Source organism: Molothrus ater, chromosome 10 (assembly GCF_012460135.2).
Source record: "Molothrus ater isolate BHLD 08-10-18 breed brown headed cowbird chromosome 10, BPBGC_Mater_1.1, whole genome shotgun sequence".
Lineage (NCBI taxonomy): Eukaryota > Metazoa > Chordata > Aves > Passeriformes > Icteridae > Molothrus > Molothrus ater.
In genome coordinates, this window is record NC_050487.2 from 11,619,775 (window position 1) to 11,643,677 (window position 23,903).

Sequence of the window (23,903 nt, forward strand, 5' to 3'; positions counted from 1 at the left end):
GACACCGGGAAAGCGCTGCTGCCCCGGACGGAGGGCTAACACGGCGGACAGACGCGGACACAGACAGGCACAGGCAACATGGCGGCAGCCAGCGCCAGCCCCGCGCCCCCTCCCCGGACGCTCGAGAGTCCGGCGGGGCCGGGGGCTGAGGGGCGGGAAGGGCGCCGCGCCCCGCCCCCCGCGCGCGTGGCGGCCCCGCCCCCGAGATGGGGCAGGGCCGCACGCGACCGCGCCGCGTCACGCGCAGCCAACCGCTGGCGGCCGGCGGCGCTCGCGCTAGGCCCAGCCCTCGGGGGCGTGTCCAGCGGCGGGCGGGGGAGGAGCCCCCCGGGGCGGCGGGGGCTCGGCGGCGGCGGGAGCGGCGGCGGCGGAGCCCGAGCCCCTCCCCGGGGGCGGGTCCGCCCGGGCCCGCGCGCTGCAGGCGCCGCCCCCCCTCCCCTGCCCTCCCCCTCCCCGCCGGCCCCTCAGTAACTTGGCCGCCTTTTATCGGGCGGGCGGCGAGGCGGGGAGTTTATTGGAGCCGGAGCCGCGGCGCGGCCGGGGCGGGCAGCGAGCTCGGCGGAGGGCGGGGGGCCCGGCGCGGCCCGGGACGATGCTGCGGCTGGTGTCGCTGAAGTTGGGGCGGCTGTACCGCTACGTGAAGCTGGCGGTCCTGGGCAGCCTGGCGGCGGCGCTGGTGCTGAACACGCACTCGCTGCTGGCCTCGCTGCAGCGCAACGAGCTGTCGGAGCGGCGCTTCCTGCAGCTCAATAAGTGCCCGGCCTGCTGGGGCACCAGCTGGTGCCGCAAGTTCCTCAACGGGCAGCTGCGGCTGGAGAGCTGGGGCCGCCTGCGCCTGCTGGACTTCTTCAACGTGAAGAACGTGTACTTCGCGCGGTACGGAGAGCCCCGTGAGGGCTCCCGCCGCGTCGTGCTGAAGCGCCTGGGCTCGGCGCAGGAGCTCGCCGACATCGACACCAAGATCTGCCGCCGCGCCACCGGCAGGGGCCGCTGCGACCTGCTGCAGGCGCTGCCCGCCACCGAGTTCGCCAGCCTGAACGGCGACGTGCGGCTGCTCACCCCCGGCGCCGTGGAGGGCTGGTCCGACCTGGTGCACTGCCCCTCGCAGCGCCTGCTCGACCGCCTGGTGCGCCGCTACGCCGAGACCAAGGACTCGGGCAGCTTCCTGCTGCGCAACCTGAAGGACTCGGAGCGCATGCAGCTGCTCATCACCCTTGCCTTCAACCCCGAGCCGCTGGTGCTGCAGGTAAGCGCGGCCGGCAGTGCCCGTCCCGGCGGGACCCTCGCTGGAATAGCCTTTCCTGCCCTAGCCGTGTCTGCGAGCGGGGCCGAGGGCTCCCGGGCAGCTGGCCCCGAACCCCGGCGGATCGCGGGGGCCGCCTCCGGCTCTGTGCCGTGACTGATTCTCCTGCGGAGGTGCCGGCCGGGCGGGCTGAGCAGAGGGTCCCCGGTCCCTGCCTCCGGGCAGGGGGAGTTTCTTTAGCTCGCTCAGCCTGATCAGTTCTTCTCCTTCCTTTCTCCTTCAAACCTGCGTGTTTTCCCGATTTGCTGTCCTCCTCAGGGTTTTAACTCCATCCCCATCCCGCTGTGCCGCCGGGTACCGAGCGGCAGGCGCGGTCCCCAGGAGCGAGCGGTCAGTGCCGGAGGCTGATGCTCTCTGCTGCCATGATGCCTCTGCCTTTGGCACAGTCCGGTGTCAGCGTGTTCCGCAATTCACACATTCCCGGGCAGCAGTGCGTGCCCGTGATTCATTTCTTAGGCTCTAGTTCGGGAGGGAGTGCGTAGAGACTGTGCTGCGATGCTGTTGTGCTTTCCTTGTCAGAAACTGACTCATGTGCTATGTCATGTTCTTAGTGTGAACTAAATATAGTTAGTGCTGGTAGAAATTAGAGATAGGTATTTGTAGCCTGGAAATAGACCGACAGATAAATGGACAGTGTTCTCCTTTCAGCGATTACATGTTCTGTAGTCTTTAATTAGGGGGACAGGTTATGTGCACACACCTGAAATTTGTGCTTTACTATGTTATAGAAATTTTTAGGTGCAAAATGCTTAGGAAACTTCTATTCTGTGGCACTGCTCTGTTGTTTCTGTTCTATATCTGTTTAGATGAGGAGCTTTGCATTTTGGTTTTTAACATTATCAAGGGAACTTCCAAGCGTGCCTTTATCATGTAGGTTTGGAATCAGAACTGTTTTGTCTAACTACTGAACTGTCCTTGCCTTTATCCAATGTATGATTAAAATAATATTTGCAAATATGTTTTGAAAACATTACCTCATGGTTACTATTAACATCTGCTGTTTCTCTAGTGAGAGGCCAAGAAATGCTCAAAAAGCAGTGCTGCAGGCTTTACCCTCCAGAAAGTTTGCCTACTGACTAATTTCTAGAAAATCAATTTATGAACTTAATTACAAACATGTTTTTCAGTAGTATGCCTTCTGCCCTTCAGTCTCTCCATGTACAGCTCTTTAGTTTTGTTTTCAGAGTGTGTTTCCAGTTTGCTTCTCAGCAGACTTGAGGGTACAGTAAGTTTCCCATTTTGCTGTGAAGTTCCTCCTGAGCACAGTAAGGAAACTCCACTTAAGTAAGAAAATCAAAACTGCTTTGCTCTGCTGAGTGTATTTGGAAATTCTTTGAGAAGTGATTTGTTTTGGCTGTGTTTCATACAACTTACTTTTTTGGTTTTGAACAGTGGTTCCAACATGCTGAGTGTAGACCTCGATGGCCAGAGAACAGCTGTGTTTCTTCTTAATTCTTTACAGGCAAAGGGTATGGCACACTTGTGGCATTGACTGTAATGGGCTGGATCATGCGTGGAGGGCTGTGGGTTGATTAGGAGCCTTGATTCCTCTTGGCTTCTTGATGAACTGTAGATGAATCCTGGGACTGTCAAGCAAATCTGTTGAAGAGAAAAAATCTTGGGTGGACTTGAGCACTCTGCTCAACATTTATTTTAACAAGGATGCAGCTGAGAGCAGAGCAGGTCAAATTTGTGGGAAGTGAGGCAGCCTTTAGCAGTTCAGAGAGAAGTAAAGCAAGTCTGTTGCCTTTTAACAGATCAAAAGTGTTTCATAGAGTCTTGTGAGTTTTGATGGTTTGGTTTATCTTGGACAATATTTCTGGGGAGGTTCAGGCCAGCTTTGTGTGCCTAAACACTCCTAATGGTTTCTCCAGAAGAGTGTTAATTAACTTTGGTATTAACTGGGTATTCAAGGTTTGAAGACCTTCCCTCAATTAGGAATGAAATATGTGAAGTACATGAATCTGTATGATCTCTTCCCATTCCATAGTACTCCAGGTTTAGTCTCCATCTGAGAAACATTTAAGGAATGGCTAATTCTGTGTTCTGCAGCTCTTGCAACAGCAACGTGCCAGACACTCTGAGAGGTAGTTACTTTCTAGAATTGATAATTGACTACTGAGCAGGTTTGTGTTTGTACATAACATTTGTAAGACATTTTATGGTGTAGTTTCTGCAGTATTGATGAGGGCAAGTAGTGCTGTTGGAATGAAACTTGTAGGCTTGTTTTAAAAATCAGCTGCTTCCAAGAAAAGAAACCTTCATGATGTTGTATGAAGAATCAGATTTTAATTTAAAGTAAAGCAATCGATAAATTGATGCATTTAACTCATGCTGCCTGTCACCAAGAGGGCCCAAGGGAAAATATTGCTTGTTTTTGCCTCGAGCCTTTCATGGAGCACTACAGTGACTGAGCACTGTCATTCATAACAGTGCAGATGATGTCCAAACTCTTGGTGTACACTCCGTGCAAGTTCTGTTTTGCTTAATTGTGTAACAGACAAATATAAATAGGCAATTTAGTAGGAATTTGAAGCTTGGTCTTTCATTTATAGTAGAAAATTCTCAGTAGTTGTCCACAAGAGCCAACAGTTTGTGGATTGTGAGGTTTTTCATCAGAGGCTGGGATTTTAGCTTGAAGCCTGTGAGGAGTATGGATTATTCCTGAAGTGCTGTTCTCGTGAACGGCATCATCACAAGTGATTTACAGCTTCTGCTCTGGGAATTTTTCAGGTGGGGCTTTAACCCATAGCATGATATTACTGTTCAGGGATTTGTATCAAAAGTATAACACTGCACAGTTTAATACAGATTACATGTTGTAATCCTAACTCATTATTTGTATTTTTTCATAACTTTCTTGTTAACCTTCTTTGTTTGCACTAATTTATTGTGTAGGTGTAATCAGGGAAGAACTCAGCCCCCTTTGCCATTTGACTTTGTTAAGCAAATGGAATGACATCTGCAGTATTGTTCAAGTACACTTAAGATATTTTTTTGGATATTAAAATACTAATTTTTCTTCTGTAGAATCTTGCTAGACTGCTCACTAATTAAATCTTTTCACAATTTTCATCTGAATTCACATTTGAACCAAAGAACTTCTATCCTAAAGGTTTAAGTTCTGATAGGTTTGGGGTTTTTTCATCTCCCCTCCTAATTGTTGTTTTCTGCAATAAACATGAATACTTTTTAGTTAAATAAGGTCAGATTTGTAATCAAAATGCTACATCTAAACCAGTATTTCATATAGGCATGAACAGCTTATTTGGACAAAAGCAACAACAAAACCTGCTGCTGTTTCAACTCATTCAATGATAAACAGAGTGTTTTAAATGGGAATCACCTGAGGATAGGATCTATGCATGGCATCCAATTTCTAACTGAATATGATGATGGTGTTCATCAAACACTTGCAAAGATAGGTCAGCTGGAGTTGCCTTAGAAGAAATAGAAAAATTGAAAAATAACTTGGATTAGAGACTGAGTGCAGTGTGACTGTTCAGAGAACCATTCTGGATGTAAGCAGATTTATCCTTGTCCTGTGACTTTCTATAAACCACCAGCTTCTAGTTTGTCTTGTAAAATAGATGTAGTGGAGAAAGGTTTTGAAATATTTTCAACATTTTAAATAGTGGATGCTATTCAACTTTATCAAGTAACTTGGTTAATTTTTATCTTCAGTCGCAAGTTGGAACATAAACTTACTGTTAATAGACCTGAAAGGTGTGATAGCTCTTTTTTCATAGAGCTTTTGCAGTGATGCCTGTCAGCCTCCAGATTTCCCCTTTGGAGGTGCTGTGGCAGTGTCCTGGCAGTTTGGATGGCAGTTCCTGAGCTGCTGCTGTGGTGCCACAGTGGCTGTGCCGTGAGCCCTGGTGTGCAGCCACGCTGTGTCTGACACCTTCTGCAGTGGCCAAGTGTTGTGTTCTCTGCTTAAACAGGAAAAAACAACAGTGCCCCAAATCCTTGTTCTTGGAGGTGGGGGAAGTGCAGTGGGACTTGACTGCTGAAAGAGAAGTTGTTTCTTGATAAGAAAGTTGTTTTTCAGTAAGGTGGTTGTATTTTCCTAATGCTTACCTGAAAAGACAGTTTACATCTGTACTGGCAAAACTGAAATACAGGATTTATAAGTTGTTCTGGCAAAAGTGCATCTAGAGCTGGTCTTGCAACCCTCAGTCTTGTCTTTGTGTTGGCTTTGCTGTTGGTTTACATTATTGCCAGGTGCCATATGGAAATGTCAGTTGCCTTTACTTTGTTTTCAGTGCTGTGGTTTAACCCCAGCTGGGAACTCAGCCCCACACAGCTCCCTCCCCTCACACTGGGACGGGGGAGAGTAGAAATGAGAACCTGTGGGGTGAGACCAGGAGAGGAAAGCCAAACAAGGGATTCATTCAGCAATCATGGGCAGGCAGGTGCTCAGCCATTGCAGGGCTCATCACATAGGATGGTGACTTGGGAAGACAGTGCTGTCACCATGGATGTGTGTCCCCCTCCTTCCTCCTCCTTCCCGCAGCCTCACGTGCTGGTCACGATGCCCTGTGGAGTGGAATGTCCATTGGGTCAGCTGTCCTGGCTGTGTCCCCTCCCAGGTTTTTGTGCTCTCCCATTCCCCTGGCTGCTGGGGTGTGGAGCAGGAAAGGCCTTGGCTCTGCTTAATCACTGCTCAGCAATAACTGAAACATCCCTGAGTTACCAATGCATTTCCAGCACAAATCCAAAACACAGACCCACACCCGCTACTGTGGAAAAAATGAGATAGGCACACAAAGTAAACTTGGAATTTGCACATATATTGTGCAATTAAAATAAAATGCTTGCACATAATGAAGCTTTTTTCAAACTGTAGAAGGTATCTATCAGTTAAATCCAGAGTGCATTAATGCGACTTTGTCTTGAGCTTCAGCTTTTAACAACCTCTTTAAATGAACATTCTTCAAAGAATGATGGTGAACATTTGTGTCTTGTATGTAAATTACAAGTCTCAAGGACTTTTATTTCTCTAAGAGAAATGCCAATCTCTATGTGCCAAAAAGTGGTATTTCTGCATTTTTAATAGACTGTGTAAATCATTGCCCCTCCCTCAGATATGGTTTTAGCTTCCTAAATGCTTAAGCTTAATGACTCTATTTTTCTCACAACTTGTGATCATTCTTAATCCTTGTGGGGAAAAAGCAAAACAAAACAAACCCAACAGCTGTATCTCTATTCCTGGTATAATTACTCTGCATGAACAGTCTGTTGCCACATAGCCTAAAATTCTTCTGGTTTCTCTACATGTCATTGTTGGGCTGTTTGGTTTTGTTATGGGAAGAGCAATAGTTGACATCTGGTAAACATATATTAAAACTTTATCTGATCAGTTTTAGTGAATTCTATGCAAGAAATTGTTTCAAACTAGCAATTTGGCCAAATGTTCCAGAGAACCATTTTGCTGATCCATACATAAGTAAAAGGGCAAATTCCTCTTTTCTATTTTTTTCCATACACACTCTTCTAATCGTAAGGTTATTTTCTGTAGTTCTATTCTAAATATATTGGTAGAATGTAGAATGGCAAGTCAATTTTAATACTTGGTACCCTTTAAAATGTCTTCATTACTGAATTTGGTGTTTCTGTTCCATAATTCTGATGCCATAAACCAAGCAGTGGATATAAGGCGGTATCTGCAATACCTGACATGTCCTTGGCTGGACTTGTGTTATTGGAGTCCTGGCTCATACAGATACTTGGATTTTAATAGACTGAATTTCCATTGTGAACCTTTCTAAAAGGAACGAAAAATTGGTTCTTTGTTGAATTGAGTGGCCTCATGTTACAAGAATATTCCTCTAATGTGGTTCTATTGAAAACTGAAGAATCATTTTTTTTTGCAGTGACATATGACTGTACATATTAGACCAGAACTGGCTTGTACTTGTCATGTTAACTGTCATATTTAATTATGTTCCCTAAGTTATCAAAACTATTTTCATCCTTCTTTCATAGTGAAAGTTCCCTATAGTAGAAAACATGTAGGTGAATTATAAGGGATATTTTAAAATAGTCTAGAAATTCTTGAAGTTATTGTGGGGTGTATATTATGATGAATGGCTGTCTGAATTTAAAGGCTGCTGGGAAGTTACTATACAGACTTAAATAGAAATTCTCTTGAGAAATTCTCATTCTTGCAGTTTTCAATAGCAGGAAAAAGTTTGTTACCCCACATTAGAAACCTTGCAATACCAGTGTTGTTCTGGTTTGTCAGATGTATAGGGGGAGTTGTGTTTTACTTCTCTGAATTAAATAATTGAAGCTTTGTTTTAGACTCCAGTTTTGCAAAGTAACTTTAAAAATAAGGCCATCTCTGCTAGGACTGCTTTATAGTAACATATTCCAGGCTCATTACTGATGAGAAGTAAATACACAGTGATCATTTGCATGTGTTGCAAATTTAATCTGAAAAAAACTTCTATGAACTACAAACCAATTTGAACAGGTGACAACCAATAACGATATTAAATTTGCTTTATTGTGGCTCTTGAGTTTAATCATTGTTCATTAATTTATTTGGAAAAGAGGCATGTCTCTGCTGATGCTGTGAAATACAACTTTTACAGCTGAAGTGTTCATCTTAACAACTGAGTATTTGGAATTTTGTGTGTCAAGCCTGGTGTGAACCTCTTGTTGGCATGAGTTGTATGTAGTAACGGGTTGAAATGGAGTCAAATAAATTAAAAAACCATGGTTTCAGTGGGAACACCAGTATCTGGAGCACTCAATGAAATCCACTGTTCACGCTGTGTGTAGGCTATGTGTGTATAACTCCTGTGGAAGTTCTAGGGAAATATCCAATGCTGTGGCATGTAGCTGGAATTACATAAACCACTGTACTCACTAGCATTCAAAAAAACATTTGAATACATATCTTCCAGAGTGCAGATCAGTTCCTGACAAAAGGAGGCATCTGTGCTTTGTAACTCCTTTGATCCAAAAAACATCACGGTAAATCTGCTCTCCAGCTCTTCATGGTTCCAGAGCTTTGCTCATTTGCCTTGGTGATTAATGCAAGAGCTACTTCTGTTTACACTGTGGAATCAGCAGTACTCTGAGACAGAGCTCATTTTCCTTTTGAGGAAGAGCATGTTATGTGAATTCTGCTTGCCCTGCCTGCTGGTGCCTGCAGTTCAGCAGGATGATGCAGTGAAGGTATCAGGGTGGGGTCATTTTGCCATGAAGTTCCTCAGGGTCCCTTAGAGACGAGTCCCCACTCTGTCTGTGTGTGTTTTTTAAAATTTCTTCACTTAAAAGATGCAGCTCTTTGTTTGGGCAGGTTTTTTGTCCGAGGTGTTTTTTCTGAGCTGGAACTCACTTTATGCAAACACTGGAGGTGACAAATAGAGCATCTTCTGGAATAGTTTTGAAAATGAAAAGCATGTTTTTTAACAACAGAAATGCCAGTTGTTACTTAAACTGGTTTGGCTTTTTGGTCTTGATTATGAGGATGAATTATATGCTTCATTATGATAAACTAATACTCTTTTAAGTGTTTAATTCAAGGGGGATTTGTGTTACTGCAGAATACAATAGGCTTTATCAGCTGCAAGCTGGTGAGTCTTCACTGCCTGATCTAATTCACAGCTCTGAACAAAAAGCACTGGCACATTTGTGTATAATCTCAGGTTTAGACAGATGGAAGTGAGGAAGACAAATGCACTGATGGTGTGTTTTTTGCTTCAGTGAAGTGATAAATTCGCTCTGTTAATTCTTAATATTTATTCTGAGACTACAGTGTATTTTTTAAAGGTATAAATGCAGAATTATTCTTTCAGGACCAGCATGTCCATTGTCCCTTTGACAGGATTTGTTTAGATTTCTGAGCCTTGCTTAGAGAGATATCTTGGAGCTACACTAATTAGAGCAAGCAGAATATGTTTTGGGGCTGTGTCACTGGGAATGGAGGTAGCAGAAGTTTTTGGCATCTTTACTGTTTTCCATCTTTCTGTTAGAAGATATACATAGATAACAATGTTAATGAGAGGAATCTTTCTAAGCAGCCTGTTTTTACGTTTTCATTACCTTATTTTAAAACAGATGAGGTTTAATTGTCTATGGTTTCTCTGGCTTTTGTGTGTATGTTCTCAGATAAAATGTGAGGGGGTGCATCAGAATCAGATTCTTTTGTCAAACAGCTGTTTCTGGTTTTGAACAAGAGCTTAGTTTTTAATTTGATTGTCAAATGCAGGTTTTAAAGTCTGAAAATAGCATATTCAAGTACAAAATGATCTAATTAAATATGCGGACTACTAAAATAAAGCATAAAGTTGTGTATTATTCCCCAGAAATCAGATTTTTGACTGTGATGTAAGAAGCTTTGCTTTTGTTTCTAAATGCAACTTGTTCATGGAATACATGTTCATTAATCATATAAATTTGTTTTCAAAATTTTAATGCATGAACCAAAAAATCCTTGTCAAGTTAGCTGCACTTTCCTCTTAGAAAACAACTTTCAAAATAGAATAGTACAAAAAGTTACAAACTGCTGCTTGCAAAGACAAGAGATCTGCACTTCAATTAATATTCTTGTCAAATTCACCAAGTGAATATAAAAACTACTGAATGAGGCACTTGTACATATTTTTATCCCCTTCTTCCGCTACTGACTTGGGTAATGAAGTGTAGATGTGGCTGTTACATGCCAGTTGGAAGGGAGCCAAAGCAGAGATGTTGTTTGTACATGTGCAGACCTTGGCAGGATTCCCTGCACTCCTGTTGTCAAAAGATGTTTTTATTGCCACAGTGTTAAAATATATCTGCTACAGCATGGCATGCAGATATTCTGCTGGTAACATGAAGGTGAGCACTTCTGAGTAAACCAGAGTGCCCCTCGAATTTCTTGTCTGCAATGAAATTCAGTGTACACAGTGCAGGAAGCATAGTGGATGTGTTTGGAAGATCAGTGACTAACGCTGCACTTTGAAAATCAGTTTAATCCATTACATAAATCCCTGCTGCTGCTGCTGGAAAGGAAACGTCCTCTTAGCTCCTTCCCTCTTCTGCACCCAGCTGGGGAGGCCTTCTCTTCCCCTCCCAGCAGTGCATGCTGGCACGAGGTGGGGATGTGGTATGGATCAGGCTCTGATCCAGGGGAGCACCAGCCCCGCAATACGAGCCTTGCTTTGCTAATGGTGTGCAGGGGATGGAAATGAGCGTGCTTGGTGGGCTGGGAGGGAAGGACACCTGTGCTTCCAGTGGTAGCACCTTCCCTGCCAGGTTCTACTGCTTGTGGTTGCATTTGTTTTTGCAAAGGGAGGCAAAGTCATAAGCAGAGCAAGATTGGAACATGGTAAAGGACAACAGTGGAAAAGAGAAGGAGTGGGGTGGTCCAAAGTAATATTTAAATAAAAATATTTAAGCATCATTGAACCAAGTGCTGATAAAATACAGCAATATGAAAGTGTCATACACAGTTGTTGAAATGAGTTAAGCTTGTGTTTATGAGGAAATGTAATCAGGTAACTTTTCCCCAATTTAAAGAGAAGTTTGTATGATGTAGGTTAAACAAATAATTTCATTTGATGGACAATAGCTGTTAGCTTCTTGTTTTGTTTTGGTCCAGGACTGAATACAGTCATGATAACTGCACATGAAACCCCTCTTTGGTGACATTTACTGATGCCACAGCCATGTTTCTGTTAGATAGTCTGTTCAGAATAGGTAAGGAACACTGAATTACCACACACTTCAGTTGTTGGAAGGTTATTTTGTTAACCACAAAACAAGTGAAAAAACAATCCTAAAATTCTCTTAACTGTGGAATGTGACACTTGACTGAGCTGAACTGGTGGCTATTTGGCTGTATTTCTACCTTCATTAATTGCCCTGAATCCTGCAGGCAAATAAGCCTGGAGGCTGGATAATGTCCTCCCTATTGCATGGTAGATTTAGTTACTGAGAGAGATTTAGTTCTGCTGAGTTACGTGGTTTCACAGCTTGAAAATACCATACTGCTCTCAAACCTGTCAAATTAGTTCCTATTATCCTCAGGATTTATCACAACCTGTTTTGCTTATGTGAGTAGAACATGTGATAAAAATAGAGTTGAAGTTCAGACATGCAGACATGTCAAAAACTTCGAACCTCTTCTGTTATCCATATGGTTCTGGATGTCCTTTTACCCAGCCAAGAAAGGTGGTTCTCTGTAGTGGTAAACATGGTTACTTACCCAGAAATTGTCTTCTAAGGTTTGCCACCTTAGAGAGCAACTTGATGGCTTTTGCCATAGAAATAGCAAACATTGTCAATTATGTATATTAGTTAAAATTTTAGTTTCTTCAGGTGTACTACATAGACAAAGTTGGTTATGTTAGGCACCTCTTCTCTGCGTGGTCTTGTAGTTCAGACCTGCTCTACAGAGTGTGTTTCCTTCCAGTCTCTTTCCCCAGGTGATAGTAAATGTTTCTGCCATTGTAGATTCCAGAAGGTCCCAAGGCTTTCATTTCATCCATACTGGTGGTAAAAACCCCCAGCTGTGGTAAAACCTTTGCTACATCATTACTGCAGGATGGATCCTGGGTGGTGTCTGGTGACACCATAGAAGGGCAGAACATGAGAAAGGAGCATGGGCACCTGGTGGTATCTCCTAACAGTTAGAAGCAGTGTACATCATATTCTTACAGTGCTAACTTCTCAAATTTGGTGTTTCTTAAATCAGTGCTTTTGTGGTTTCTTCCTATCCAGCATTCCTCTGGAGTTTGGAGGGTACCTGTTAAGTGCCTGTCTGTTCACATTGAAGTCCTAGAGCACATTCAGCACAGCTGAATTAGGAAAACCGTGCTGGTGTGTTGTGGCTTTTTTTGTAATTTCTTGTAGGGTGTCGTTTCTATTCAGTCTCTTATGTTAACTTCCAAGAAAGGTACTGTTGGAGACAGATTTTACTCTTGATAAAAATGTTATGTGGCTGTGTGTAATAAACACACAGTATATATGTAGCAATTAATCAAAAGATAGACTTAAGAATTAAATTAAGAAACCTCAAAGGAATCCCATCAACTGGCAAAGTGGAAGGGGTGGTGGTGGAGAGAAGGAGGTGCCACTTTGTAGAGTTTTTTTTCTTTAGGTTGTTAAAAGAACTGGTTTTAATTAAAAGATCAAATGCAAAAATGTTGTGGTGGGAAATATACTTGCATTATTACAACAAATGTGTAATAAAACACCAAGAGAAAAAGATGGTTGGTGAAAATGTGTGTGTATAGGTGGAAAGCTAGGTATGGGCTATGTATTGTTTCAGGCCATCCAGCCTTTTCCCTGCATTGGTCCAGCAAGGCCTCTTGGTCACAGAAACACATTTTGTATTGTTTTTCCTTTCCCTTCAAAACTTAGAAACATATGGATTATTGTGTTGATGGTTATTTACAGCTTTCTCTTCTAGGTTTTATTGAAAAGCCTCTTAAAACCTTAGCTGTTTTGTATTAACTGAAAATTTAATTTTTTTTGTATATACAGAGCTTTCCATCTGATGAGGGTTGGCCATTTGCAAAATACTTGGGAGCATGTGGAAGGATGGTGGCTGTCAACTACGTGGGAGAGGAGCTGTGGAGTTACTTCAATGCACCGTGGGAGAAACGAGTGGATCTGGCCTGGCAATTAATGGAAATAGCTGAGCAGCTGACAAATAATGACTTTGAATTTGCACTCTACCTCCTTGATGTCAGCTTTGACAACTTTGCAGTGGGACCAAGAGATGGGAAGGTTATCATTGTAGATGCAGAAAACGTTCTGGTGGCAGACAAAAGGTTGATCAGACAGAGTAAGTGTCTTCTTTCACTCCCCTCACCCCGTGTGTCTCACTTCTTTCTCTGCAATATTTAAAGTATGAGTGGTTGCTAAATACATATTTTGTTTGCTTTGCAACTAGACTGCTAATTAAAAATGAATTCACTTTCTTCTGCAATTAGACTAATTAGCTTGACCAATTTCATGAGCTGTTGGGCATACCTGGATGCTTTTAACTACTGTAAATGTGCATAAAGGAAGAGGTGGGGGTGGGAAAAGAGGGTGTTGGTGCAGAGTGTGTTTGGACAGGTGGATAGACAGATAAGCAGCCTGGCTGTCTTGTCCCCCTTAGCTAAGAGAGAGGGGTTTTTTGTCTTTTCCAAGCACCTATGTCACAGTGGAAGTCTTGGAACTCTACTTTCTGTGAATGACAAACAGCCTTAGTGCCTGCTTTGCCTCAGTCCCATAGCCTGACTTTGCTTCCTGTTGGTTTTCTGTAATAAGGGAACTGAAGCAATGGGTAATTCAAGTGATGTTTCCAAATTAATTTTCTTTCTGTCACCTGTAAAAGCTCAAAGCAGTGGCAGCAGGAGAGGTGTTTGACAAAGTGGCATCACGTAGGTTTATATTCTTTTTGAGCTTATAAGGAAAACTTACAGACCTAAGGGCTGGAGACATTGAACATGGAACTCTGGATTCTGCAGAAATTCATGGCAACAGGCCAAGTGATTCCAGTTTGCTTTGGGTGAATGGATTATTTTGAGCTTTGCAAATAGGCTTCATATGTTTTGCAGTGGAATTAAATTTTAGACTGGGTTTTTCTATCCACACACTTTTCTGCAAGGAAGTGTGTTTTGGGGTTGTTTGGTTGGGTTTTTTTATTAGATTTATTATATATTCTCAAGCAGCTTAGATTAAAACTGTATGAACCTACCAAGGAAATCTTTTAATATATTGAATATCCAGTACATTAACTGTAGAACCCTTTCCTTTCCTTCTATTCCTTTTTCTTCCATTAATTTCCTTCCCTCTTAAAATAATATTACTGAAGGCTTTCATTTTTGGAGCCTGTCTGAATTGCTCAGGCAGAAGGATGTCCAGATGAGCTCTGAAAAGGTTGTTATGTATGTGAAATAGGAGCAAGTAGCTCCTTGCAGAACCTGAATGCTGCAAGTGTCACATCTGTTGTCCCAACCAGGCTTTTGGTGTGATTTATGATCTAACAATCAAGAACACAGACAACAGAAGAGGACATGAGAAAATTCTTAGTCTTTATATAAACTTGTTGTGGTTGACATTTACTACTGTTTTCATGCATCTTTGGGAAGGTTCCATGAGCCAGTCTCTGTCCAGAGTGATCACTGTGCCTGTTGAGGTATTTCAGTGTGTACCTTCTGTCCAGTTGCACTGTACAGTAACACCTGTTTGTACTCTCTTTGGGATGTCAGATTTGAGTTTGCTGAAGGAAGCTCTTTTTTACTGGCTTTTTTTCCACATTGACTTTGCTGTTAATTCTGCAGATCTTACATCATGTTTTTATAGTTTTAGCTGTCATCCTTCAGTACTCTTTCTTTTCCTAAACTGTCTTCTCAGTGTGCTGTGAATGAGAAGACCAATAGTCAGCTCATAGACTGCCAGGCACAGATGAGTTTTTCTTTGTACCTCACACTGCTAAGAGACATCTGCAAAACTCTGGGACTCCATGCTAAGGACCTCTTCTCACAGCTGGCAGTAGTCTGGAAACTTAAGATGAAAGTTTTCTCACAAAAAATAATAAGAACTCAGGAGAGCTCACACTTAGTAACCTTTTCAGTATTATTACTGCATGAGGTATTTTACGCAAATCAGGTTTTAAGTTAAAGCTGTGAGAAGGAGAAGGGTTTGTGCATAAATGCCATTTGCCTTGTTGAATTTTACTTTTTTCAAAGATTCTAAGTAATGTATCTGCTTTTTTTATATTCTTTCTGGTTACTGCTGTGTCGAAAGTAAGATGGAAGATAAAGTTTCAAAAGTTTATAGCAATTACTTTGCAATGTTTTTTTAGTCTTTGGTAGACCACTTGCTAGCAGTAGTTTCCAGGGCAACTGGAGAACCCAAATCTATGTTGCTAAAATAAATCATGCTGCTTGTTTGTTTTTCTCTGAGCTTTGGCTCTGGATTGTTCTCTTGTACTTGCTCATGCTACATTTTTTCCTCTGGGTATGTGTGAATGTAGATTTCATGTGTTTACTGTGCTACTTTTTTTTCCTGCCTTCTCTTTGCTATCTATTTTTCCCTCTTTCTTTCTTTCTTTCCCTTTCTTTTTTGTTTTGCTGGGACCATTTCAGCAGAAGGATGTATCAAACTGTCAGATGCAGTCTTAGGCTCCAGCATTTCTGAGTTTATCTAAACAAAACTGGTTTTAGTTTAAATATTACCAGTTTGCTGTGCATTGAGCCTTCTGATTGTATTCAGACACACACACATGCTCTTTGCTCCCCTCCCTCACTTGTTTCACTGTCTCCTTGCATTCCACAGATAAACCTGAGAACTGGGACGTGTGGTACGAGAGCAAGTTTGACGACTGCGATAAAGAAGCCTGTCTGTCCTTCTCTAAGGAGATCCTTTGTGCTCGAGTCACCGTGGACCACAACTATTACGCCGTTTGTCAGAACCTTTTGTCCAGACACGCCACGTGGCGGGGCACCTCGGGGGGGCTGCTGCACCACCCCCCGGCTGAGATTGCCAAAGAGGGGCGCCTGGAGGCCCTGCTGGATGAGTGTGCCAACCCAAAGAAGAGATACGGCCGATTCCAGGCCGCCAAGGAGCTGCGGGAGTACCTGGCACAGCTCAGTAACAACGTCAGGTAGTCCTCAGTGAAGGCCTTTGGCAATGCTGGCTAAAACACTATTGCAAAGAGACGGAGAAAACAGAAGTTTTGGACTCCTCTGTTAAAAAGAGAGAATAAAAAAAACCCTAGTTTATCAGTTTTCTAAATACTGTAAAAATAGAATTTTATGGTGTTATAATGTTCCTTTGCAAACAGACAAGGTACTTACTGAATTAAAACTTGAGCTACTATTGACTGTCCTCCCTAACTGTTAAAAAGGGAGTAGGTCACAAAAGACTGTGATAGCTTCATTGACAGCTTGTGTGTCAAAGGGTACTTTACCTAAAACTGCATTAGTGTCACAGTTTTGTGAAACTGATGTTCTTACTTGGAAAGTCAAGTTAGACTGGTGGCCTGTTTTAAAGGCCTTTTTCCTGACATCATTGTCTCATTTTTGTGTTTATTTAAACACCTTGAAGTGGCATTTACATCCAGGTAAACCTAGCTGTCTGCATTGTTTCAAACTGAACAGGCTTTCATGTTAATGCTGTGCAGAACATTCCTACTGTGAGTGCAGAATTCCTGAGTTTACTGTCTGATTTTAGGGGGTTTTACACTGTATTTTACTATGCTTAGACATTGTGGTTTGTTTTTTTAAGATCATCCTGAGCTCAAATCTCACTTGAACTAACATTCATTTAATGTCTTCTGTGGTTCTGCCATTGGAAATATCACTTAATGTAACTATTGTACAAAACTTACCCTTCGTGCCAGTATGTACACATGGCTGTTTAACAGGAAATCATGGTATGAGCAAACTCTTACTTTTAAGAGAGATAATTTGAAAATTGAAAAGACACTACAATAAAAAGATCTGTGTTAATTTAAATTTGGGATAGAAGATTGACTAAAAATAAAAAATTGCTAATCTGGTGTAGTTTAAGTATAAGCCAAAGAAAATGGTTTTGTTTACTAGTTTTTTAACATACAGTAAACAAAGAATGCTACACTGTAGTGAAACTAATAATTTTCAAAATTGAGATTTTGATGGTCCTTGGGTACTTTCTGAAGAACTTCTGAAACTGTGTACTTATGCTAGAGAAAACCCTAATTTGAATAATGTCAAGCAAGTTAGCAGTTTGTTTTACATCCTTCCTAAGTGTATTGAATGGAATTTTCTGAATATTCATCTTTTGGTTTACCAGTAAGCTGTACTCACTCTAGGTACCTTTTCTTGAACTAAGTTTCACTATTCCCAGTACAGTTGAAATTGACTTGTTGAGGTTTGTGTAAATATGGAGTTGTTCTCATAAATCACAGTTTTTATAAAAGCCTCAGTTACTGCTACAAAAACTCACTTGAAAGCTTGCTCCTCAGGTTTTGGTTTTCCCCCTTTTTTTTTTTTTTACAACTACTAAGGAAATGTGTGCATATTACTTCTGGTAACAGTAATGAAGGAGACTAATATTTCTTAAATGCCTGTATAAAACACTATTTTGTACAAGCTAAACTTAATTCTGAGCAAGGTAACATGTGCTACTTCCAAGAGCAGAGCTGCTCTGCCTCCTGTACTGCATGGAGCCTGATGGAAATTGTTCTGCAGGTGAGGAAAATGGCAAACTCACTGACTTGCCCTCCTTTCTCAAAGCTCAGAGTGGAGCCACACAGAGATGCAGAGTGCTCTTGGATTTCTTAGGTCACTGTATTTTGAGGACATTTTTAATGGTGAACATGGTGGTGGTGCTGGGTTGCTGGTTGGACTTGATGATCTTAAAGGTCTTTTCCAACTTTAAAGATTCTATGATTAAGGATATTTTGGAATTGGAAATTCTCACTCTTATGTCATTGTTGCCTCTGTAGTCTTAATTTGTTCCCAGTCCCTTGTCTTGTTTTTTGAAGTTAGAATGCCCAGTGCAGCTTTTAATTTTAATTTCTCCCCTCATTTGAACAGTTTTATGTGCTTCTTCTGGCACAAGCTGTTGGAGAACAGTCATGTTACTTCTCTTCATAAAATCCACTTATTTGAAGAAAATGGACAAACCCTCAGACTAGGTACTACTGATGCCTTAAGTTTTAGCTTTCATATTTTCCAGATTCTGTACTCCATTAGTATGTAACTCTGAACTTCATATAAAAAGTTAGCAAGTTCTCTTCACAGTTTATTTAGACAAAACAATCCTTTTCCAGCCTGAGAACCAAGGACACCTTTGCAGCTTCAGGCCCAAAAAGTGTAAACAACAGGGAGTTGAGGAGAGCAGTCTGGGAGGATGGGACTGCATAACCTGAAGCTGTAATTGGACAAATAACCCCAATATGGAAATGGACCAAAATTTACAAAAGTGTGAAAACTCTTGGCCTGCTCTCCATGTTGGGTGGAGCCACTTGTACTGCCCAGGGTGTATCCTTTGAAGGCCTTTGAATAAATCCCTGCTTTATTCCTTTAACACTGTCTAGCCTCTGTTCTAGGTAGCCTCGAAGGCATCACTACCACCCTACCTTAAAGCCTTGACTTACCACTACATTTGATTTTTAAACATTACCACATTTTCCAAAGAGAGAGTGGAGTGTGATTGTTAAAGTTGTGAAAGAAACAAACACTGCCAGTTTTGGGTACTACTTGAGTCAGTTCTGTGACTGTCAGAATGTCCTCTTAGATTTTGTTTGGGGTTTAGTCCCTCCAGAAACAAGTTACTAAAGCCACTTGTAAAAGGAACTTGGAAGTGAAAGGAAAATAAACCCCAAAACCCCCCACTAGAGCAAAAACACTACAGGGAAAACCTTGTGGAGAGCAATAAATCTTGTTCCATTTGCACCTGTCAGATATTTATTGTACAATAACAATTTATATTTTTAGTCATTGCCCATTATTATTGATGAACATGGTGAAATATTTTTGAATGAGATGTTTGGGGTTTGTATGTGCATTAAAATTGTCCTTTTTGTACTGTAAGTTACTGTTTGTTTGGAATACTTTATCAAAACTGTCTCCCTGTGCCTTTATATTACAAGAAAGTTGTTTCTGCAACTTCTAATGATATTAATAAAGAATACTTTAAGAACCTCATCTCAGCTATTCATTTTCACTGTTCAAAAGGTGAAAACACTGCAGAAGTGTTACACACATACTGGCACATACTTGCTATGATGTGTGCCTGCCCCAGGGCCACATGTGTTATCAGAAATGGTTCTTTTCAGAATTTCATCGGAATTCTTTGCTTGTGGACACAGCTGTGTGAGTTTATGAAGGCTTGTGATGTTATGACTGCATTCCCCAGGTGCTTGACCAGCAAGTGCAGTAGGAAGGAGCCAGAAGCTGGGGCGGTCTGTGTGCCTCTGTCCCCTGGCAGTGCCCTCTGCTCCTTTGGGTTGTGGGTGCCCCATGGATCCCATCAGTGCAGGGCTCAGCAGACTGCAGCAAGAGCCTCTGCATCCTCAGGGTGTGCCTGCCTGAGATCTGCCTCCCCCTCAGATGGGACTTGTCTCCTTCACTCAACATCTTCAGTGTGCTTATGCTCAATTAGCAGCTCCAATTTGTATTTCTTAGGGCTTGGAAGACACTGGGTGTGCATGTGGGCAAGAGCTGGTGGCAAGGAACCTGCTTCATGTACATCAACACTCTGCAACCAAACCAGCACTGGGGAGCAGGAGTGGGATTGAGACATTGGATTTCAAATTTGCTTTATTCCTCCTGGACAGGGTCAGTGTAAACCCAGACTCTGAGAGCTCAATGTTTTCTTCACTAGGCAGAAGGAGGACCCTGCATTCTGACTGAGCTTCCTTACAGTTAAGTTTGTGTGTTATTTATCTATTAGTTTTTGCTAATGCCGTATTCAAATTTTATGTGTCCATATAAATGTACTCATATGGGTGTATTTAGCATAAGCTGCTATTGCAGAATTCAGATTGGACTGCAGGCTCACAACTAATGATGATTTAATCAATTGCTTTATTTGTGGAAAGTCTGATAACCTAATTTCCCTGCCTTCTTGTCTTCATCTATGTGACTTTGTTCATCAGATCTGGTGTCTTAAGGACCTAAAAACTGATCTGTAACCAGCTATTTGGAACAAACTACTAAGGATCTTCCTGTTATTTTATTTTCAAGTTTAAATTTTTGATTTGCAATGTGATAACTGAGTTTACATGGCACTGTTGTATTTACCTTTTGGTGCTTTACAGAAAAGGAACTGTGGTTTCTGATTGTTTTGGTAGTTACAAAGGTATTTTGATTTGGAATACTACTCTTTCAGACTTGCAGATGTTTTGTTAGTACTGTAAGAGAAAGATTGCAGCTCTGGCTTTTAGATGTCCAGAATTCCTCAGCTGGGTCCATCGTAGGAATTGTGAAATGCTCCCACAAGGACCACATCTCTTGTAATTACCTAGATGTAGAATTGAGGCAGAGCATTTCCTTTGATGCCTGGATTTTTGAGACATGAGAAACAGTAACCCATCTCCCTTGAGGCAAAAGTATTTTGAAAAGGAGAAGATATGATGTAGGTGATTTTTGGTTTGTTGGTTTGCTTGTTTTTTCACTATTCGATACTTCTCTGGAGTTCAACTGATTGCATTTTGTGAGATGAATATAATTATGCTGCCTTTATAATGTTAAAATCTTGCAAAAGTCACTTTTTAGCAACTTTGGTGCCTTTTAAATAGAACTTTTAAATTTTACTGTGATGTATTTCAGTAAATAAGCAGTAATTACAAACATTTTTGTGAAGTGTAACCAAAGTTTTTTATATTGTGATTTCTGTGTGCTCTTTTCTGTATGTGGGCTAGCAGTTTATTCTGTACACTGAATGTTGCCTGCCCACATCACTGAAATTGATGTGTAGTAAGGACACAATTGCAGTTACAGATGGAGTAGTGTGTGTTTCTGGCCTGTAGCACAGCTCTTCAGTGGCAGATTACCAGAACTTCTCTATTCTCCAAACAAATAAGCAATGTGCTGCATTTGTATATTATTTATGGGTGTTTGGGTTCCCATACACGAGCCACAGTCTGAGGTGTGTTGGTGTGAACTGAAAGGAGCTGCTGAAATTAGAGAAAGTGGATTAATGCCCAGTATACAAAAGCAATGGGTTTGAAGTTAAGCTCTCCCTTCACAGGCATTGCAGACAGAGTGAACCATGTTTAAATAACCCACACATTGGAAAGTCATCCAGAGAGAAGAGCTTTTGTTCCTACAAGGATCACATGTTAATTTACATGTGGGATACAATGGTATCAGCATATGAATTGCAGGAAAAGCAGATATTGGGGGGTCAGGGTCTGTTTTTAAGATTTTTTTTGTGTTTCATATTTAGCAAAAAGAAAAGAAAATTAGAAGACCATGAACCAGGATAAGAGTTTTTTCTTCCAAAGCAGAAACAATGAAGGGAGGATGTTTGCTGAAATAGTACCTCAGTCCAGGCAGAAGGAAATCTGTTCAGCAGCACATGATCATCCTGTGTTCCATGTAGATGTTGATTTTTTGTTCTACTGATTTCATTTTAGTAGCTGTTTTCTGCTTTGCGTTCAAGAGCCAGAATAAATTTGACTTCTGCTTTTCCTTACCTAGTGATAAAGGAGCCTCAGGCCAAGCGTTGGTGGGTGCTGGTGGTGGCTCTGGGAGCAGCATCCTGCAGGAAGGGCCTGGGGCTTCACCTCCACAGCCCTCCAGACTGCAAAGGCCTCGGGGAAATGATTTCCTAGTTCAGGCTGGTGAGAAGTGGAGCTTGCCAAAGGAAGCTTTGGGGCAGCTTATCAGTGCACCTTGTCAGGTACCAGTTGAAAAGAAAATGGTGTTTAACTGTGGGATAGCCACGTGTCTTGAAAATTCTTTTGCAATTCCTGTAGCTGGACAGAGCCCAATTTCCAGAGAATTTTTTCTCCACCAATATCTGTTGGGGATGTAATTCACAGTGGCTGAAAGGTATGGTCAGATTCCCCTAAAAGCAAACCACTTAAGAGTATGCAGACCATGTGTTTGTAATTCAAATATCTGTGTTATTTAATGTTATATTTATTGAAGCCTATTCTTCTCTGCACTTTTTCAAGGCCTCTAGATTCTTGCTAGTTGTCCTACTTACAGACAGCGAAGCAGCCCTTGATGTCTGTAGCAAGCCACAGGGCAAAACAAGAACAGCTCACCAATGTCTTTTGTAATTTGGATAGATGTCCAAGGTGTCAGAAGTGCTTTGAAGTAATTTAGTCTCTTAAGAAAAGTATTTAATGCATTCGAGGGCTTCAAAGCCAAGCTGTGTTTCTAAAATTTATTTATTTTATATGTTGAGTAGAATTTTGGGGTCAAAATGTTCACAGATCACCTTTATATTCATCCTGGTTGAACATCTGCAGGTATTTTTCCCAGTGTGTTTGGGAATGTTTTAATACTTACAGATGACATTTCAAAGCTGAATGAAATCTGGTAGCATTTACCCTACTTGCTGAATATGCTAAAATCCAGTAATATTTAACTGCTTTCATAGTGTAAATTCTAGACTATAGCATCTTAACTGCCAGCTTGTTTTCCTGGTGAAAGCAGATAGAATAAAAGAACATATGCATTAGCTGCTTGTTAAATGGTACACAAGGCTGTGGGAAGCCTCTCACTTCTGTTTGCTGTGCCTTATATCTCTATGCTGCTCTGTACAATAATACTGTATGATAGAGAATCTTATCATTGCAGTTAACCCATGCACAGCAGTAAGATGTCTGTAAAAAAAAAAAGACTTTGATACCACCTTGGTTTTCAGTGGAACAAAACAGTGCCTGGAGAAATTAAAAAGGAAATATGATAAAGGAATCTGCTCAAGTTAAGTATGGATGCGGCCATGGATGGATCAGCAAATGGTGTGGGAGGAGGTGACAGCAACCAAACCTGGTGAGCTCTGGAAGCTGCTGCTGTGGGTCCCTGGCTGAACTCCCACCATGCTGTCCTGGCCACAAGAACAAGAGAATCTCACCACAACTCAGCAAGGAAAGGGTGAGCTCCCAGCAGAGGACACAAAAGAAACCACTCCAGTTGTTGTACAAGGTGGAGATTTTAAACAGACTGTTCTAGGCCAAGTCTTTCCCCAAGGGAACTCTTGGGAGTTGCTGAAGCTGTGGAAGGGTGCTAAGCAATCCTTTTGGGTGAGTAAAGTGCCACATTCAAGGCTTTAAAGTGTGGCTCAGCTGTGAAAATCTCTCACAGAGGACTGAATGTTCAAGGTTTGTGCTACGACATCTATATACTTCTTTATTTTCGAAGAATGAAGCAGGAAGTGTTTTCAAGCCCAGTAGGATAGGGATAATAATCTCCCATCTGGTTTCCTTTGCACATTCCAAGTTTCACAGAAAGAAAATACAGGTGTGTGGGCTCAGAGCAGTCCAGGAGTCTTCTGAGAACAGGGCTTGAAAATAGCTTGTGGTTTATTGCAAGTTAGTCGAAGTGCAGGAGAGAGGCTGGGGAGTGGCAAAGAATTGGTTAATCCTGAAATGTAAAGCACATGAAAAATCCAGACTATGATTCTGATTTTCAGAAAATGTTTTGCTTCTTCCCCACCTTTCTCCCTGGTTATGTGTACACAGTTTTCTTTATAGTTTTCCTTCAGCTTTTAAATCCAGATGTACAATGCTGTGAAGTGAATGCATTTTTGTGCTGTGCCATAATAAGTTAATATTTTCCTGTACAGAGTTTCACAATGCAAACTTCTGTGGAAAAAGGTAACTCAAGAATTCCAGCAGGAACTTTTCCTTGTTCTGTGTTGGGAAAAAGATAAACATTTGTGCTCCCAATTCCATTTGCTCCAGTGCTTTCCTGTCAGCTTGAGAGGAGTTCTCTCCTATTAGAACTGGTTTAGAAAGATTAAGATTTGAACACTGAGATCTTCCCTGTACCATAGGGTTGAATGGATTCAGCAAAGCACTTAAACAGACACTTTAAATTGAGGTTTAAATGAAGTTGCACAGAATGCAGTTTACATTTGTGTTTGTTTAAAATGTATTTGAGGACCATTAGCATATTCATCCTTTCTGTAAACCTATATTACATCTAGTTTTTATGTAACC

General features: G+C 41.8%; 1 protein-coding gene across 1 annotated transcript; it reads left to right on the forward strand.

Moving 5' to 3' along the window:
• Nucleotides 1-479: 479 nt before the first annotated feature.
• DIPK2A (divergent protein kinase domain 2A) lies at nt 480-18,930 on the forward strand. Its single transcript, XM_036389088.2, has 3 exons — nt 480-1,246; nt 12,788-13,091; nt 15,575-18,930. Exons 1-3 carry the CDS (start codon nt 593-595, stop codon nt 15,904-15,906), a joined length of 1,290 nt encoding a protein of 429 aa, XP_036244981.1. The 5' UTR covers nt 480-592; the 3' UTR covers nt 15,907-18,930.
• The last annotated feature ends 4,973 nt before the right edge of the window (nt 18,931-23,903 follow it).